General features: G+C 40.0%; 2 protein-coding genes across 2 annotated transcripts in view; one reads left to right on the top strand and one right to left on the bottom strand.

The window, feature by feature from the left end:
- The window catches only part of tmem163a (transmembrane protein 163a), a 60,422-nt gene extending 51,604 nt beyond the window's left edge, over positions 1–8,818 (bottom strand). The window contains exons 1-2 of the mRNA XM_042221770.1: positions 8,230–8,818; positions 1,141–1,260 (exon numbers count right to left, since the gene is read on the bottom strand). Of these exons, the coding sequence (XP_042077704.1) occupies positions 1,141–1,260; positions 8,230–8,431 (322 nt within the window). The 5' untranslated portion in view covers positions 8,432–8,818. The remainder of the gene's footprint in view (positions 1–1,140; positions 1,261–8,229) is intronic.
- A 669-nt stretch (positions 8,819–9,487) lies between these two features.
- On the top strand, positions 9,488–15,053 carry acmsd (aminocarboxymuconate semialdehyde decarboxylase). The gene is made up of 10 exons (XM_005925946.3): positions 9,488–9,645; positions 10,588–10,632; positions 12,472–12,568; positions 12,658–12,707; positions 12,880–13,116; positions 13,257–13,350; positions 13,518–13,613; positions 13,787–13,959; positions 14,177–14,275; positions 14,655–15,053. Exons 1-10 carry the CDS (start codon positions 9,589–9,591, stop codon positions 14,715–14,717), a joined length of 1,011 nt encoding a protein of 336 aa, XP_005926008.1. The 5' UTR covers positions 9,488–9,588; the 3' UTR covers positions 14,718–15,053.
- The last annotated feature ends 468 nt before the right edge of the window (positions 15,054–15,521 follow it).

The following is a 15,521-nucleotide window of genomic DNA, read 5'->3' as shown; positions in this document are numbered from 1 at the left end:
CTACAAGTGCAGCAGAAACAGACGTAACCTCTGCAGTCTAGCTATGATGAAGAAACTGTTTACATCGAGCTTGCAGAATAATAGTCTATTTATGCCGAATCCTCACTTCAGTTTTTGTAAACAAAAAGGTTTATAGTGATAAATTACAGCACTGTGCAAAAAGTCTCAAGCAACCCTCATTTCTTTGTATTTTGCTTCAAAACAGCCAGACTGTCTATGGACATTGGCTCCATGAGTGAACATCTCATTTTCATTTCAGACAAATGGTTTGTTTGTTTGTCTATTAAACACATTTAACACTTATGAATCATGAAGCATAGAAAAGACAACAACAGACAACAACAACTCAAATGTTTGTACGGTGATCAAAGCCTGTAGCTAAAAATTAAAGCAGTTTCACAGCAACTCCTGATGTTTTCTTTGGAGCAGTAATGTGTTCAGTGCTCCATCACTTGGACTCTGGTGTTATATACAATAGCTATGAATTTCTCCAACACAACAGCTGACAGAACACATCTGGTGAATTAATATCAGTCTTTGTTGAACCAAACACGCAGCATCAAACCAGAATTTCTGAATTAAAAAAAGGACAAACTGCTACAAAACACCAGCAACAAACAGCAAAATGTAGCTTTTAAAATCGATTTCTGAGATTCAATCACTTTATCATGTCAGCACAGGTATCAGACGCGCTCTTTGTGGTCATACACTCCAGACATGTGTGATCTGTTCATGTCCATTTAAAAACAGTAGCAGATGAAATGTGCTGGGCTTCAATTTGCTTCACTTTTATAACTGGGAAAGCTTTTAGAAATGCTATGAATTTAGCGTTTAAGCGCTTTAACTACGGAATCACTGTTCATTCATCAGCACATTTTTTATGGCTTGGTATGTTAGTCACATCGTTTCTCCTTTGTGTATGGTTTGGTTAAATCCAAAGTGCTAAATGGGATCTTTGTCATGAATTAAACCAGAAAAAAAACGTTTTAACATTATACAACTAAGTATTTCAATCCTGAGTCTTTTCCAACTCCTTATGAGAGAGTTTCTTTTTTTTACTTTAATGTGAGTTTTGACAGTAAAGTGAGAACTAAACAGCTCCATAGTTGCTAAATATGGCAAAAAATAGCAAAGTCTCACTGAAAGCTGCCACAGCCAGAATAAGAGTGACGACGATGGAGAGCCAAGACACCCAGAGCGCCTTCTTCCTGTAGTTCTGTGCTTCATGGGGCTTCAGGCGCATGCTGCTCTCCAGGAGACCTGCAGTCAGACACATAAACTCTGTTACAAGGACAACTCTCTCTTTTTTTTGTCTCTGGTTTGCAAGGTTCATTTAATGAAACACTTTGTGATCAAAGGTAAAGTAGGTGGCAATCTGAGTTATTAATACACTTAAAAAGGCGTTCAACTCTCTTTAACCCTGAGTAATTAGTTTAGTCTACTGAAAAAAATGCCTAAAGGCAATCATGTGTCTCTGAGTCCCACAGAGAAGAAGTGTTAAGATGAAATCTTGAAGATACAGAAAGATATTCTAATATAGTTTAATTCAACATTTTGCGCAAATAACTGGACTCGGGGTGTTTAGTACAGAGCGCTCAATGTAATAAAGGTTTACTGTGATCAGTAGAAAAAAAGAATAAAACAGAGCAGCTATAGCACAGTATGCTGGAGTTTTCCACAAAACTACCCGCTTTGTTTCAGGTACACTTTCAAAAGGGTGTCCGGTGGAAAAAACTCCTGGGACCACTGATGTGCCCTACTTTTCCAGTACATCCTTGTATAAGAAGAATCTCAGATTTCCTTCAGTGTGAAGGAAGGTCACTGTGAAGATCCATTTAAAAAGTTTCAGTGCAACACCATTTATAATGACTCAACTCCAAATGGCCCGGCAGACGTCTTCGTGGGTAATTATTATTGTCTTCTCATTCTATCACCTTCCAAGAGAGCATTAGAGGTTCATGGAATAATCTGGAAACACTGAACGGTAAACCGCAGCTCGTGTATGAAACACAGCAACAGTGTCTGATATTCACCTTTCTTTTGAACCTCAACAGCACCCGTATCACTCCGCCACCAGCACTCACAAATTCAAAGCGTACGGACGCAGTAAAGTAGCTCCTGACTATTAGTGTTAATATCATTGTTATTGTGTTATTGTAAATAACTAAAACTAAACTAAAACTACATTTAGACATGAAAACAACAACTACACTTGTGAAAAAAATGTAAACTTACTGAGACAATTTTCTTAATTTGAAAAAACTAAAATATTGTAGCGGTATTTGTTAGCTTTAGTATTTATTAGTTTCATAGAAATGGAATAAATAATTCATGTATTTTAAATAAATCAAACTGTGATATTTTACAGCTTTATTGGACGGATTTATCAGGCAGCCCACAGACTACAGAGATGTGGTGTTAAAGAAAAAGAGAATAACTCTTGGTCTAGACATTCACATGAATTTCAGCCCTGCTGTGGTGTGAGACTTCCTCGCCTGAAGTCACAGACTAAACAGCCCAGATTCTGGACTGCCTGAAGCGTTTTCATTGTCATGAAATGTGAGGATGGCTCTGCAGAGTCATGCATTATTTATAAGTCTGAACTTTTACATCCAAAAGCGATTGTAAGGCTGTTTTCTTTTTTCTTTTTTTCCTGAAATGTGTCCTGGGGACTGTCACAGTCATCACAAAAACAAGTTGAGAATAGAAATTAATAAAGGGAAAAACGAGTAACTGTCAACCTCTGAACTCCCTGAGCCAAATGTTTGGAATGCAACTTGAAATCAGCTTTTGAGATTTGCTTTAAAATCGTCATTAAATGATAGTTTATGCATAATTAGTTCATATTCTCAGTTATTACTGCGATATTAAGAAAAATGTATATTTTTCCCACGCAGTAACACAGCTCTGTGTTTAGCCTTTATTGGAGCTGAGACTTTATTCTTCTGGTCAACTCCAATCTAAAGGTTACAGTGGTCACAAGCTCAAAACTCCCTTTAAATGGCAACACAGAACTGCGTCACAGAGGAGGGAAAATCTGCTGATAAAAAGCTGACAAGTCATAAGATCGTTTCATAAAGTGAAAGTGGTTTTACTAAAGGACACGCCTGATCGCTGAACTTGTCTTCAGTGGTGCCAAATTAGAGAAAGAGGAGAGCTATGTTGGGGCTCAAAGATAAAAAATCATCTTTGAAAGAATGATGAACATTAATGCGGTCAGACAACCACCTCTGAGCAAGCGCTTTGGTGAAATCCAGAACTGAATTCAAAATCCTGCTCCTCACATACAAGGTCTTAAATAATCAGGCCCCATCTTATCTCAATGACCTTGTAGTACCATATCACCCTATTAGAGCACTTCGCTCTCGCTCTGCAGGACTACTTGTTGTTCCTAGAGTATTTAAAAGTAGAATGGGAGGCAGAGCCTTCAGTTTTCAGGCCCCTCTTCTGTGGAACCAGCTTCCAGTTTGGATTCAGGAGACAGACACTATCTCTACTTTCAAGATCAGGCTTCAAACTTTCCTTTTTGCTAAAGCATATAGTTAGGGCTGGACCAGGTGACCCTGAATCCTCCCTTAGTTATGCTGCAATAGACGTAGGCTGCTGGGGGACTCCCATGATGCACTGGGTGTTTCTTCTTCAGTCACCTTTCTCACTCACTATGTGTTACTAGACCTCTCCTTCCCACTGTCACCAGAGTGCTTGCTCATAGGGGTCATATGATTGTTGGGTTTTTCTCTGTATGTATTATTGTAGGGTCTATCTTACAGGGGCAGGGATAGCTCAGTAGGTAGAGTGGTGGCCCCATGATCGGAACGTCGGGGGTTCGATTCCCCTGAACAGCTACCCTGAGGTACCCCTGAGCAAGGTACCGTCCCTACACACTGCTCCCCGGGCGCCCAATGGCTGCCCACTGCTTCACTGAGTGAATGGGTTAAATGCAGAGAGCGATTTTCCCCATGGGGACCAATAAAGTACACCTTCTTCTTCTTACAACAGCACCTTGAGGCGACTGTTGTTGTGATTCGGTGCTGTATAAATAAACTAAAATGAAAGTTGAAATAAAAACTGGTGACAGTAGGAACGAAAAACTCCCTTTCAACAGGAAGAAACTTTCAGCAGAACCAGGCTCAGGGAGGGGCGGGGCCATCTGCTGTGACAGGTTGAGGTGAGGGGAGGAAGACAGGATGTGTAGAAGAACACCAAATGTTGTTTACTGTCAATCTGTCCATGTTTTAATGAATTCAACTCAATTCCATTTTATTTATATAGCACCAAATCACAACAACAGTCAAGGCGCTTAATTGGATTCCTTCAGATTCACAGAATACATCACGCCGCACATAACCTGAGTACATCCAACAGACTGTCAAATTTCCCTTCAGTTTCCACAACAGCATCATGTTTTCAGAGAAGCTTGTTGCTCAGCAGTCTTTGTTACAACCACATTTCAGAGTCGCTAAGTGACTCTTTCGCCACCGATGCCGTGACGTCAAATCAAATTAAGTCCATTACTTTTATTTGACTTCCTTTTTTAAATGAGACCTCTTTTCTTTTGTGAGTCTCCAGCTCACCCTGCACACAGGCTTTTCTTGCTGCCACCTAAGGCTGTTAGTCTTACATGGGTGCAGACAGAAGGAGACAAGTCAGATAGACCATACAGCAACTCAGATATAATCCCTCACCAGATTCCCACCAGTGAAAGCTACCAACTGTTCCAAATAAAGCTTTGGTTTAGTTTCCAACTTGGTCCAGACTATACAACAGCAGTTTGGACCCTAATAGATATAAAGATTGTAAAACTATGTCTTTCAAAAGATACATTATAGCTCCAATATCTTTAATCAAGACAGAAAAAAGCCCCCAGTCTGCATGTAATTAGTTTATGAGGACTTAAACTTGATGTATTAAGTGTTTGATATCTTTTATGGATCTCGCAACAATAAGTTACTGATCAGCGTCAAACTTGTGTTTGTGTTATTGCAAAGTATAAATTACAAAGTATAAATTTGTCACCATGAAGGGGAAAACAGCAAAACTCCAACTTTTTTGGTAACACTGTGACGCAGAAAAAAAATTATCCCGTGACTCATCGTAACTAATCTTTTGCTCTAGCGGCAACAGATTTTGTTTTTAAGGCAAAAGATCAAAGGAAACCAGAAGAGTCACACGGACTGTGCAAAACGGGAGATGGAAATCATCTGGACGACTGCCATCAGAGCAAACTGTGGTTTCTGTGTAATATCATTGGGACAAAGATCCATTAAAATGACTTTAAACCAAACATGCATGGGTTTATCAACAGTTGTAAAAGACCAGCTAAATGCTACAATATCAATGGATCATGCTATATGGCCTATTTTATTTTATATTTGTTCTGAAGAAACTTTTCTTACAACCTGAGCTGAATGTGTTGTAAACAAGGTGCAAAGAGTGATTTTCTATGGATATTGTATAGTGCCTTTCCATTCTATTAGAGCACTCAAAATGATCATAAATTGCACCAACATGAAGTGTCTTAGTCAAGTGCTGAGCTGCTTCTAGACTACCCACTAGACCCCTCTCTTGAGACCCGCTTGAGATAGACACGGTAATTAGGAATAACTTGTATTGATTTTAAGTGACTTTAAAAAAGGGGGCAAAATTACCCATAACAGAGTCACCGGCTCTGTATATACTTCAGTGCAAAATCTTACTAAGTAATACACTGTTTTATAAATGACAAATAAAAATGACATGTGTTTTTTTATTGTTTACTATCAGTTAAAAGATAATATAATAATAACATCTGCTAATCAGTTAATAATTGGTTTGTAAACCATCTATGAACTTTGGATTTATGGCATTTATAAAATTGTAACTAACGTTGCAAAACTTAAAATAGTAAGAAATGCTCTTCAGTAGCTCTGTGAACGATGTTTGGTAATTTAAAGTTGAAACTGGTGTTTTTTCAATACTTGAATTAAAGACAAAGAGTAAAACAGTGAAAAAAGTAAACTCAGTTAAAACCTTAACTGGTTAGTTAAGGTTTCAAGAGTAAACCGAATTTACTCAGTTTTAACTGAGTAAACTCAGTTTACTCTTTTACCCTCAAGTCTTTTTAATTGTATTTTTATTTGCATCATTTTGCGACTGAATCTGCATAACAGTGAGAACCCTTAATCAGACATTTACAGCTCTAATACTTTATTCAGCTCATAACATTTTTTATCATTTGCTACAAAATATCACAGCAATTGGTGTTTGACATCTGAAATATATCCTATCCTACAAATAGCAGCCCACAGTGTGTGTGTGTGTGTGTGTGTGTGTGTGTGTGTGAGTGTGTGTGTGTGTCTGTGTGTGTGTGTGTGTGTGTGTGTGTGTGTGTGTGTGTGTGTGTGTGTGTGTGTGAGAGCGAGAGAGAGATACTGAGGGGGAAGTGGGACAGCATGGTAAATCACTTTGCTCACATGATCTCCAGCTGGGGGATCAGACAGGAGGCATGTGCTCAACATCTCCTCGTACTCTGACTCACACACAAGCTTGTGCGCATTTGCGCACGTCTCTCTCTCAATGCTCAACTCCTTCACACCTTTCTCTTCTAAAAATGATGAACATCAGCCACACAGCTCAAACAGCAGATTACACATCTCCCATATGAACACATACATGAGGAAATACAAGAGAGATACTCCTGAGAAGGGTGTGACAAAACTGCTCCTAACCTTTTGTAACCCTGCTGTAAGCCTTACTATCATCGGTCATCAATATGTGCACCGTGTCATGTGTATATCTTCATTAGTAAGATAGATATATAGACAGCATTATTACAAGATACATTTATCATTTATGCAAATCAGAAGTGTGAAGACAAAAAGACTGGGGGAGGGGGGTGAACGAGAGGCTGTGAAAGTGAAAAATACTGAATGAATGTGTGTGCATGATGTACAGCAGCAGTGCTTAAACCACCGTGCATCTGTTTCACTCGTTTCTTTGTTTTTTTTATATGAAGTGTCCTCTTTTTTCTCTCCTTACAGATTTTTAATATTGCTAAAGTAATTACTTTCATTTATATCGCCTTGGTTGTTATCATGAGCGGTACCACGGCATTGTAAACATATCCCCACAAATTTATGGTCCGTTTTTGCAAGAATCTAAGACCTGCTGTTTGGGTTCATTGCAACAGCGCCCTCTAATGGCTGCAGTTATAATCAAAGGGACAGCAGTTTAATGATGTGGTTGCACAGCCATCGAGTCTGCACAGGATGGAGGTTAAGGTTGACAACAATGACACTAGACACAGAAGACTGCTGTTCTTTTTCCATTCCAAGAAGGAAGCCACTGTTCCGTTTAACAATGACTAAAAACAAGAGTCTTCTAACCATAACCTTAAACTTTCCATAAACATAAAAACTAGAGGCAAAGACATTGGGAAGATTGTTCAGGTTTTTTGGTCAGTTTTCTACAAAAAAAAGGGTGAATTTAACTGACGACAAATAATATTTTTAATACACACAATGTTAAAGGTGTCTGTAGTTCCAGTTTGTTCTTCTGCCACCTGACGTGTATCCTAAAAGCTATTCCAAGCTGGAGTATCAGTCTTGTCTCATCATTCAGTGTGATCCCAGACATGGATTTCAGCTCTTAGAAATAATCCATCAGAACATTAAAACATTTCAGCAGTTCATTATTATTGCAGCACATTGCAGACATGCTTGATCACATTGCAAGACTACTGGGAGAAACAGTATTTAATCAGCATGTCAGCAGATCCAATAAACATTCTTTATATTTAATAGAGTCTCAATTACAATACAGGCAATAAGTTTATTTTTTGTTTTTGAATTCTCTGAAGAGTTTTTAAAGTGATTAAGCAAATGCAAAGGCACACTGGAGGGTTTGTGAAACATATAAACAACCAGCCTCTAGTTGCATGTCTTTTAAAAAAGGCAACTTTTTCCAAAGGCAATGTAGGCCAATGTCTGCGAATGAATGAATGAATGAATGAGTCTAAGAGCTGAAGCGATTTTAAAGCTTTAAACTTCACTTTGAATTTGGTCATTTGGTCTGGTATGAATCCTGCTGATGAATGGTTGTCATTTATTATTCAAGGAGCAGACTAAAAATATCTCACATGAGTAAAAATAACCATCCCATCCCCACAGGGCACACACGCACACACACGCACATGAGCATCCATAACTTTCACAATGCATCCCCAAACCTGCCATAGGTGTGTCAAGTTACCTTCTCCCTCCACCGTGTCTGTGATTTTCATCTCCTGGCCCACGGTGAATGACTCAGGCTCCGTGGGGGTTTTGGCTTGCTGGTGATTGTGGTTGGTGAAGCCATCCGGGGCGCACTGGCCGTTCCGCACCGTTGCCGGGCAGGGATCCACAACAGTCGGGTCTGGGACGGGGTAGGACTCTTGGGTCACCTGGTCTGTCATTCTTACTGCGGTTGTTTTGCTTTCAGTCTCAGAGGAAGATGAGGATGATGGAAAAAAGATTCACACCGGTTCGATAAGTGCAGCAGCCATCCAGCGCGTCCAATATGCCACCGGTGTCGACTCAGTTGCGCAGAGGGGAGAGAGAAGAGATGGCGATAAGACAAGATGGGAGATAACGGATTTATCTTCGTAGCATCAGCAGCGAAGCAACTCCCTCTGAGAGAAGTGAGCACTGTAGGATCAGTGCAAACACCCTGCTGGCTGAGCCACTTAGACACAGTTTAGGGTTAGATGCGACAAAGCGATAAATTGCAGAGATCTGCTGTGAATCAAGAAGGCGGTACCTTCAAGTTTCCCCCCTCCTCCCCTTCCTCTTTCTCTCCTCCTCCCATAATTCAGCTCTTAATTCAGAATCAGTACATGCAGTGACATCTGCCCCGAGTTAGCCAAGCATTTTTACACTTTCTCTTTGAGTTTGCTGTGATTTATACGCACAGGAGACCTGTAGCCCAAAGCTCAGACCTTTACACAGGCATTCAATAAGCTACCGAGCAACTTAACATTACCTGCTGCCACAGATGGCCTTAATGCACGTTAGTAAATTGTATTTAACCATTGTGTTTTCTACTTATATTTGTGCCAGTATGTTTATGTTATTAAAGATTTTTGCATCATGTGAGGGATTATTGCCCTAAATTCGATATGCTTGCACATTGACGATAACCAGTTTTCGATCTTGAACCCTGGCAGGTTGACCAACATTAATCAGCCACCAGGTGGCATCCTCGAGCAGCGATATGTGCAAGCAATTAAATAAAGTTGGCTAATGAAGGTCGTTTCAGTACATTTTAAACTGTGCAGGCTAGCCACAGAAATAAGCTGCAGCCATGATGTGAAACCAAAATAATCAATTAAAGCCATGAGTGCAGAATTCAGGCTCAGTGTAACGAAGGCAGACAGTTAAAGGAGCAGGTTTACGGCCTCTGCTCTGGTTTTCTGTTTGTTTCAAAGATTGGGCAATAAATATCCCAGCAGCAGACATTCAACTGTCGGTCATTGGTTTCTGGCTGAGGGTGGGGAGTGAGTGTGCCCACAGTTTTTCCCAGGATACCTCAGCCAGCAGACCTTTACGTTTTCCGTGAATAATAATCATAAGGATGAAGGTTGATATTCACAATCATATTTTACCAAAGGAGTGGCCCGACCTGAAGCAGGTAGGAACTGTCACAGACAAGATGATTTGACTTTTAATGTCACGGAGCTCGAGTGTTAAATAAACCCACTGTCTGTAGATGAGATCTCACCTGAAGTGGGTCAGTGGGTTTGAGAAAAACATCTTTGTGTCACTTCCCTGGCAGATGGAGCTTGAACCGGGCTATTAAATGCTACTAACGTTTAATATATAGACTTTTCAGCTGGCTTGTCAGCAGGGAGATTAAAAGTCCACTGCATAAATCTGTCCTCTATGGATGGTTAAACTTTAATCAATAGACCTTGGACTTGGTTTATCTGTTCCTGCCCTTATGTCTTTGTCACTGCCTGGCTAATCATTTCCCACATTTAAAGCTGAACAGAAGACATGAGCTAAATCGTGTCTGTAAGAATCTTTTGCAAAGAATGGGATATTTAAAAATTTACATTGGCTGGAGTTGGTTAAAGGGCCCTAAGCACAACATTATTTGAACTTGAGATCAAGTCCACAGTTAAACTGGCATGATGACATTTCATTTAAAGCAACTTTTCACTGAAACAGCTTCTTGGGGCCACAGATCCACACATCAAACACGGATGTAAAACCCATCTTGCAACTGGAAAAACAGAAGCTCCTCAGTGGCAATATCCAAGTACACAGTACAGCTGATCTGCATGGATATGAAAAGGGGCTTTTCTGCTGTATTGCTCACGTAGCTCATCTGCAGCTTCATTTGTATGCTAAAAGTGTCAGCATGCTCAAAAGGCAATATCTTTTAGGTATTCAGGGCACTGGAGTGGCCAGTCCTGTAGGATGATGACCAAACCCTCACAGATGGGATAACAAAATCTACATTTTCTATCAGAATGAAACAACAAATATGCAATCAAATATATGGCTGATATTTATATGTGATGCTTTTAAACTCTGGGTTTGTAAAACCTGTATTTTTTATGTGTTTCAGAGGTATGGCTATGATGGGTTTGTCCAGCTTCACCATCACTGCAAGGTAAGTCACTATTTCCTCTGCTTTCCTGTGCAGCTACAGACAGGGTGCAGGTGCAGGAGCACTTATGCACTGCACTACTTTGTTGAACACACAGCAGATTCATCCCAGCTGGCGACTGCACCCACCCCGCAGACCTGCCAGGCTGGTCCTGGCTATGTGAGCAGCTGCAGAACTCAGCGAGGTGACACAGCATCAGTCAAGTGATTCGGTTCAAACAGCCGTAACGCAGCCCGATACAGAGCAGCTTGGCAACTTTTAGCCCCAAACATGGGCTGAGCATTTTAGTAACAGCAAAGTATACTTGACAACGAACAGTCTATTCTTCAGAATTAATGCCTAAACTTGGATAAGCAATGAACTTGTGCTTGTGTGCTTTGTATTAAACATCTTAGAGGAGTCCAGGCCTTTTGGATTCACCCAGAACATTTGCAGTAACATCAACTGTCTGCTGCCATCATGTGGCTCAGTTTTGTTAGCAAATGTAAAAGTTACAACATGTGCTTTAAAACCTAACCTAACACAAACCTAATTTCAAAAAGGCTGGGACACAGCATGAAATGTATATGAAAACAGAACGCAGTGATTTGAAAATCTCATAAACCCATATTTGATTTACAGCAGAGCATAGAAAACATATCTACTGCTTAAACTAGGAACACGTACCATTCATTTTGAATTTGATGGCAGCAACACATCTCAAAAAGGTTAAGAAAGGGGAGATGGGGCCATCTTTTCCACCGTCTTTATTTGGTTCGCAAATGTCTGGGAGCTCCTGGACTTTTGGAAGAGGAGTGTTGTCCCATTCTTGTCTGGTGGAGGATTCTAGCTGGGTCTTCTGGCAGTCCTGTGTCTTCTTTTTAGATTTTGATTTCATGTGCAAAATATTTTCAGCTGGTGAAGGTCTGGACTACAGGTAGGGCAGTTCAGGACTCTGACTCTTCTACTACAAAGCCATGCTGTTGGAATAGACACAGTATGCAGTTTGGTGTTGTCATGCTGAAATATGCAGCGACTTCCCAGATTAAAGATGTCATATCAATAGGAGCATGTATATGTTCACCTAAAACCTGTATATAGCTTTCAGTATTGATGGTATCTTTCCAGATGTGTAAGCTGCCAATGCCACAGGAACTAATGCACCCCCGTACCATCAGAGATGCAGGTGCTTTAAGTGGGTGTTGAAAACCAGCTGGATGGTCCCTCTCCTTATTAGTCCAGTGGAGGAAAAGGGCATTTTTTCTGAAAGGAATTTCAAATTTAAACTAATCCAACCACAGAACAGTTTTCCATAATGCCTCAGTCTATATTAAATGAATGAGGACAAGACTTTTTTGGCTGATGTTCACATATGGCTTCTTCTTTGTATCATAGAGCTTTAACTTGCATTTGTGGATGACACAGTGGCTAGAAGTGTTCCTAAGCCCAAATCACATGCACTGATTTCCATGACAGAATCGCCCCTGTTTTTAATGCAGTGCCGCCCGAAGGTCCAAACATCAGTGACATTATCACTGATTTTTTAGTTTTGTCCAGATTCTCTGAATCCTGCTGATATTTTGCACTAAAGATGATTAAATATTTAAGTCGTTGGAATTTATTGTTGAGGAACATTATTCTACTTGTAGACTTCTGAGAAGGTCTTCCTGTCTAAGATGCACATATTTTATGTGAATATGTTTCTGGGATCATTGCAGTCTGTTATTTGCAAGTCTCACAGCATCCCAGCTTTTCAAAAGTAAGGTTGTAACTGACCAATAACACAAAGAAAATCTGTCCAAAGACAATCCAAAGATATTAAAAGAAACTAGAGCTGATAGTGGTCTTAATGTTGTGTTTTAGGGTGAAGCAAAGATGATGAAGGATGGGAAGGTTTTCCGGGTAATACAGGAAAACTGCTGGGATCCAAATGCTCGCATAAAGGACATGGATAAACACGGTACATGCACAGACACAAATGACACAAAGTTTGGTAGTTTCTTCCTTTAATCAGTGACTAAAAGCAGCATTTCTTTTCACGGCCTGCAGGTGTCACGCTGCAGGCCCTTTCGACCGTTCCTGTGATGTTCAGTTATTGGGTAAATGCACAGCCAGTCACAGCAGATTTGGTCAAAAGCTGTGTGACAAAGTGGTGTCTACTGTGTGTCAGATAACTGAGTTGTGCCTACCACTAAACTTTGCAATACTACAAGCTGCTTAATGATCTTCACAGATATATTTGTGTATATTCATCGTGTCTTTTGATTGCAGGCTAAGCCTCACGACACACTCGATCTCTGTGTCCTTTTGAATGACGACTTGGCTAAGACAGTGTGTAGCCACCCCAAGAGGTTTGTGGGCCTGGGCACGCTGCCCATGCAGGCCCCTGATTTAGCTGTGATGGAGATGAGGCGCTGTGTGAAGGAGCTAGGCTTCCCTGGGGTCCAGATTGGGTCGCATATCAACAACTGGGACCTCAATGCCTCTGAACTGTATCCCTTCTATGCTGTAAGACTTTACACACTTGCATAATAACATGGGGTTATTGTGATAGTGTTTTTTAATTATGCCTACATTGGTTCCAATAACTTTTCTTTATAATTATGGCCTAATTTCTTATTCATTTCTTATTCTGATAAACACTACAGGAAGCAGAGGAGCTGGGCTGTTCCATATTTGTCCACCCATGGGACATGCAGACAGATGGGAGGATGGCAAAGTATTGGCTACCCTGGCTAGTGGGTGAGGAGGATACTGGAGTGGGAACAGAACATACTGACTATTACATCTGGTCCAGCCAACTAAAAACAACACTAATATTAAAACAAGCCAGCTTTCATGTGCTATTTAGTGCATTGTGATGGAAAAATAATAATGTTTATATGTTTTTAAATGTTTTCTTTCCTTAGGTATGCCATCTGAGACAACCATGGCCATTTGCTCGATGATATTTGGTGGTATCTTTGAGAGATTTCCAAAACTGAAAGTCTGCTTTGCTCATGGAGGTATAAAAAGATAACACCATGCTTATCATTTAGTTTACTATTAATATCACAGCAGTATATAGAAAACATTAGGCAGCCAAATTTTCAATGCATTCTTCCTTTATGCTCTTCCCTTAAGATGAAATAAGTGTGTTGATATTTGACGTTTAGTGCCTGTGTTCACGTGTATCCAGGTGGCTCTTTCCCATTCACTGTTGGCAGAATTGAACACGGCCACAAAGTCCGCCCTGACCTTTGTGCAGCTGACAACGATGTCAGTCCACGGAAATACCTCGGTTCTTTTTACACCGACTCCCTGGTTCACGATCCCGCCTCCCTGAAGCTGCTCATTGACATTATTGGAAAAGTGAGCTGGTGTCCAACATTCATTCATTCCACGAGTCACACCTCTTTGGTGGCAAGAGAGGATAGATTCAAAACACACTGAAGAGTACTGACTAAACACAGAGAATGTGGACTGTGAGAGTGTATGCTGATGTGTGGAAACACTGATGTTTTCAGGATGGAGTTATTCCTGCTTTCACCAAATCTTCATGTGCTAAGTTCACATTTTCCTGTTCCAGGATAAAGTGATGCTGGGAACAGATTATCCATTCCCACTTGGTGAGCTACAGCCAGGATCACTCATCGAGTCGATGGATGTGTTTGATGATACACTAAAGGTAGCATTATTTTCCTCTCGTTTACTTAAGCAGCACAGGAGAAAGGGTTTGTCATCGTGGTGGACTCTACCACACATGGAAAGAAAGGAAAGCCAGCCATTGTACATCATGTAAATCCTGAACCATGTTTATTGAACACTTAACAAAGAAAACAAAACCAAAGAAAACTCTAAAACAAATTTAACAAATATATGTGTTTTAATTTGTGTATGTGTGTATTTTCTTTAGATTTAAAAAACAAATCACACTGATGATATAGAGGCCCCCCAAAAGCTCATGTATCCAATATGATATACTTGGCATTACAGTTTTTTTGTAGATTTTAATGACAGATTTTTTTAATATCTTCAAAATAATGACTCTCTCTTTTGTGTTACAGGATAAACTGCTTGCTGGAAACGCACTAGAATTCTTAGGACTGAAACGGGAGCTTTTTATGTAACATGATACTGAAATACCACCAATGGTCATTAAGTACAAAGGATTTTTTTTTGCAAATATTTGTGTTTGAATGATTTTTTTTAAAAGATTCTAATTATGGAACATTGTTATTCATGTTTATCATCAGAAGGTAAGCATTGTACTCATAGAAGAGACAGCTGATGTTGCTATTTTCAGAATGTAAAGATGTAATGTTATCACTCTAAGTTAGTCCTGCACAAATTTTAGAGTAATTACGGTATAGTAATTGTAATGTTGTAAATGTAACAGGTTTTTCCATCTGTTTGAAGTTGCAGCGTTTCAGTAGGCTCTAAATAAAAATGTTAATATGATGCAATAGGCCGCTCTGCTGCTTTGCTTCTTCGTCACTTGTTTTGAAGCAGTATTCTTCTTTCTTATAGTAAAATTGCTTTGGACAGATTCATCTCTCGGGTCTTTGGTGACATGGACATAATCAGTGATGGGAATAACGGCATTACAAGTAACGGTGTTACTTTTTTCAGTTACGAGTAATCTAACGAATTACTATTCCTATCGTTACAACGCTACTATTTTTCAACAAACAGGTGGTTGAAGCTGTCTTCAGCTTACCACATCTTATATCAGTTGCACGGAAGTAGCTATAAGTAATCTGGGCACTACAGCTTTAAGCAGCTGCGCGCTCCCACGGGCAGCAATCACTTTCTGTCCAACCATCACTTTTTGGCACAACACCTGGAGCTGAGGGGCAAAACAATCGTATGAGTGCTGCTGTTTGATTGAGGAAGAATAAAGTAGTCGTGGTAAGCCAATCACATGACCACTT

The sequence above is a fragment of the Haplochromis burtoni genome, unplaced genomic scaffold, assembly GCF_018398535.1.
Source record: "Haplochromis burtoni strain Fernald_Lab_line unplaced genomic scaffold, NCSU_Asbu1 Contig_74, whole genome shotgun sequence".
NCBI lineage: Eukaryota > Metazoa > Chordata > Actinopteri > Cichliformes > Cichlidae > Haplochromis > Haplochromis burtoni.
The sequence above is the reverse complement of the archived record's forward strand: the minus strand, read 5'-3'. Positions and strand labels throughout refer to the sequence as shown.

What these genes read in the sequence shown, in the direction of transcription:
- acmsd (XM_005925946.3), top strand. Translation starts at nt 9,589, where the DNA reads ATGAAGGTTGATATTCACAATCATATTTTACCAAAGGAGTGGCCCGAC. An exon ending in AGTGGCCCGACCTGAAGCAG is followed by an intron (nt 9,646 to 10,587) that starts GTAGGAACTGTC and finishes TATGTGTTTCAG; the next exon opens with AGGTATGGCTATGATGGGTT. An exon ending in AAAGGACATGGATAAACACG is followed by an intron (nt 12,569 to 12,657) that starts GTACATGCACAG and finishes CACGGCCTGCAG; the next exon opens with GTGTCACGCTGCAGGCCCTT.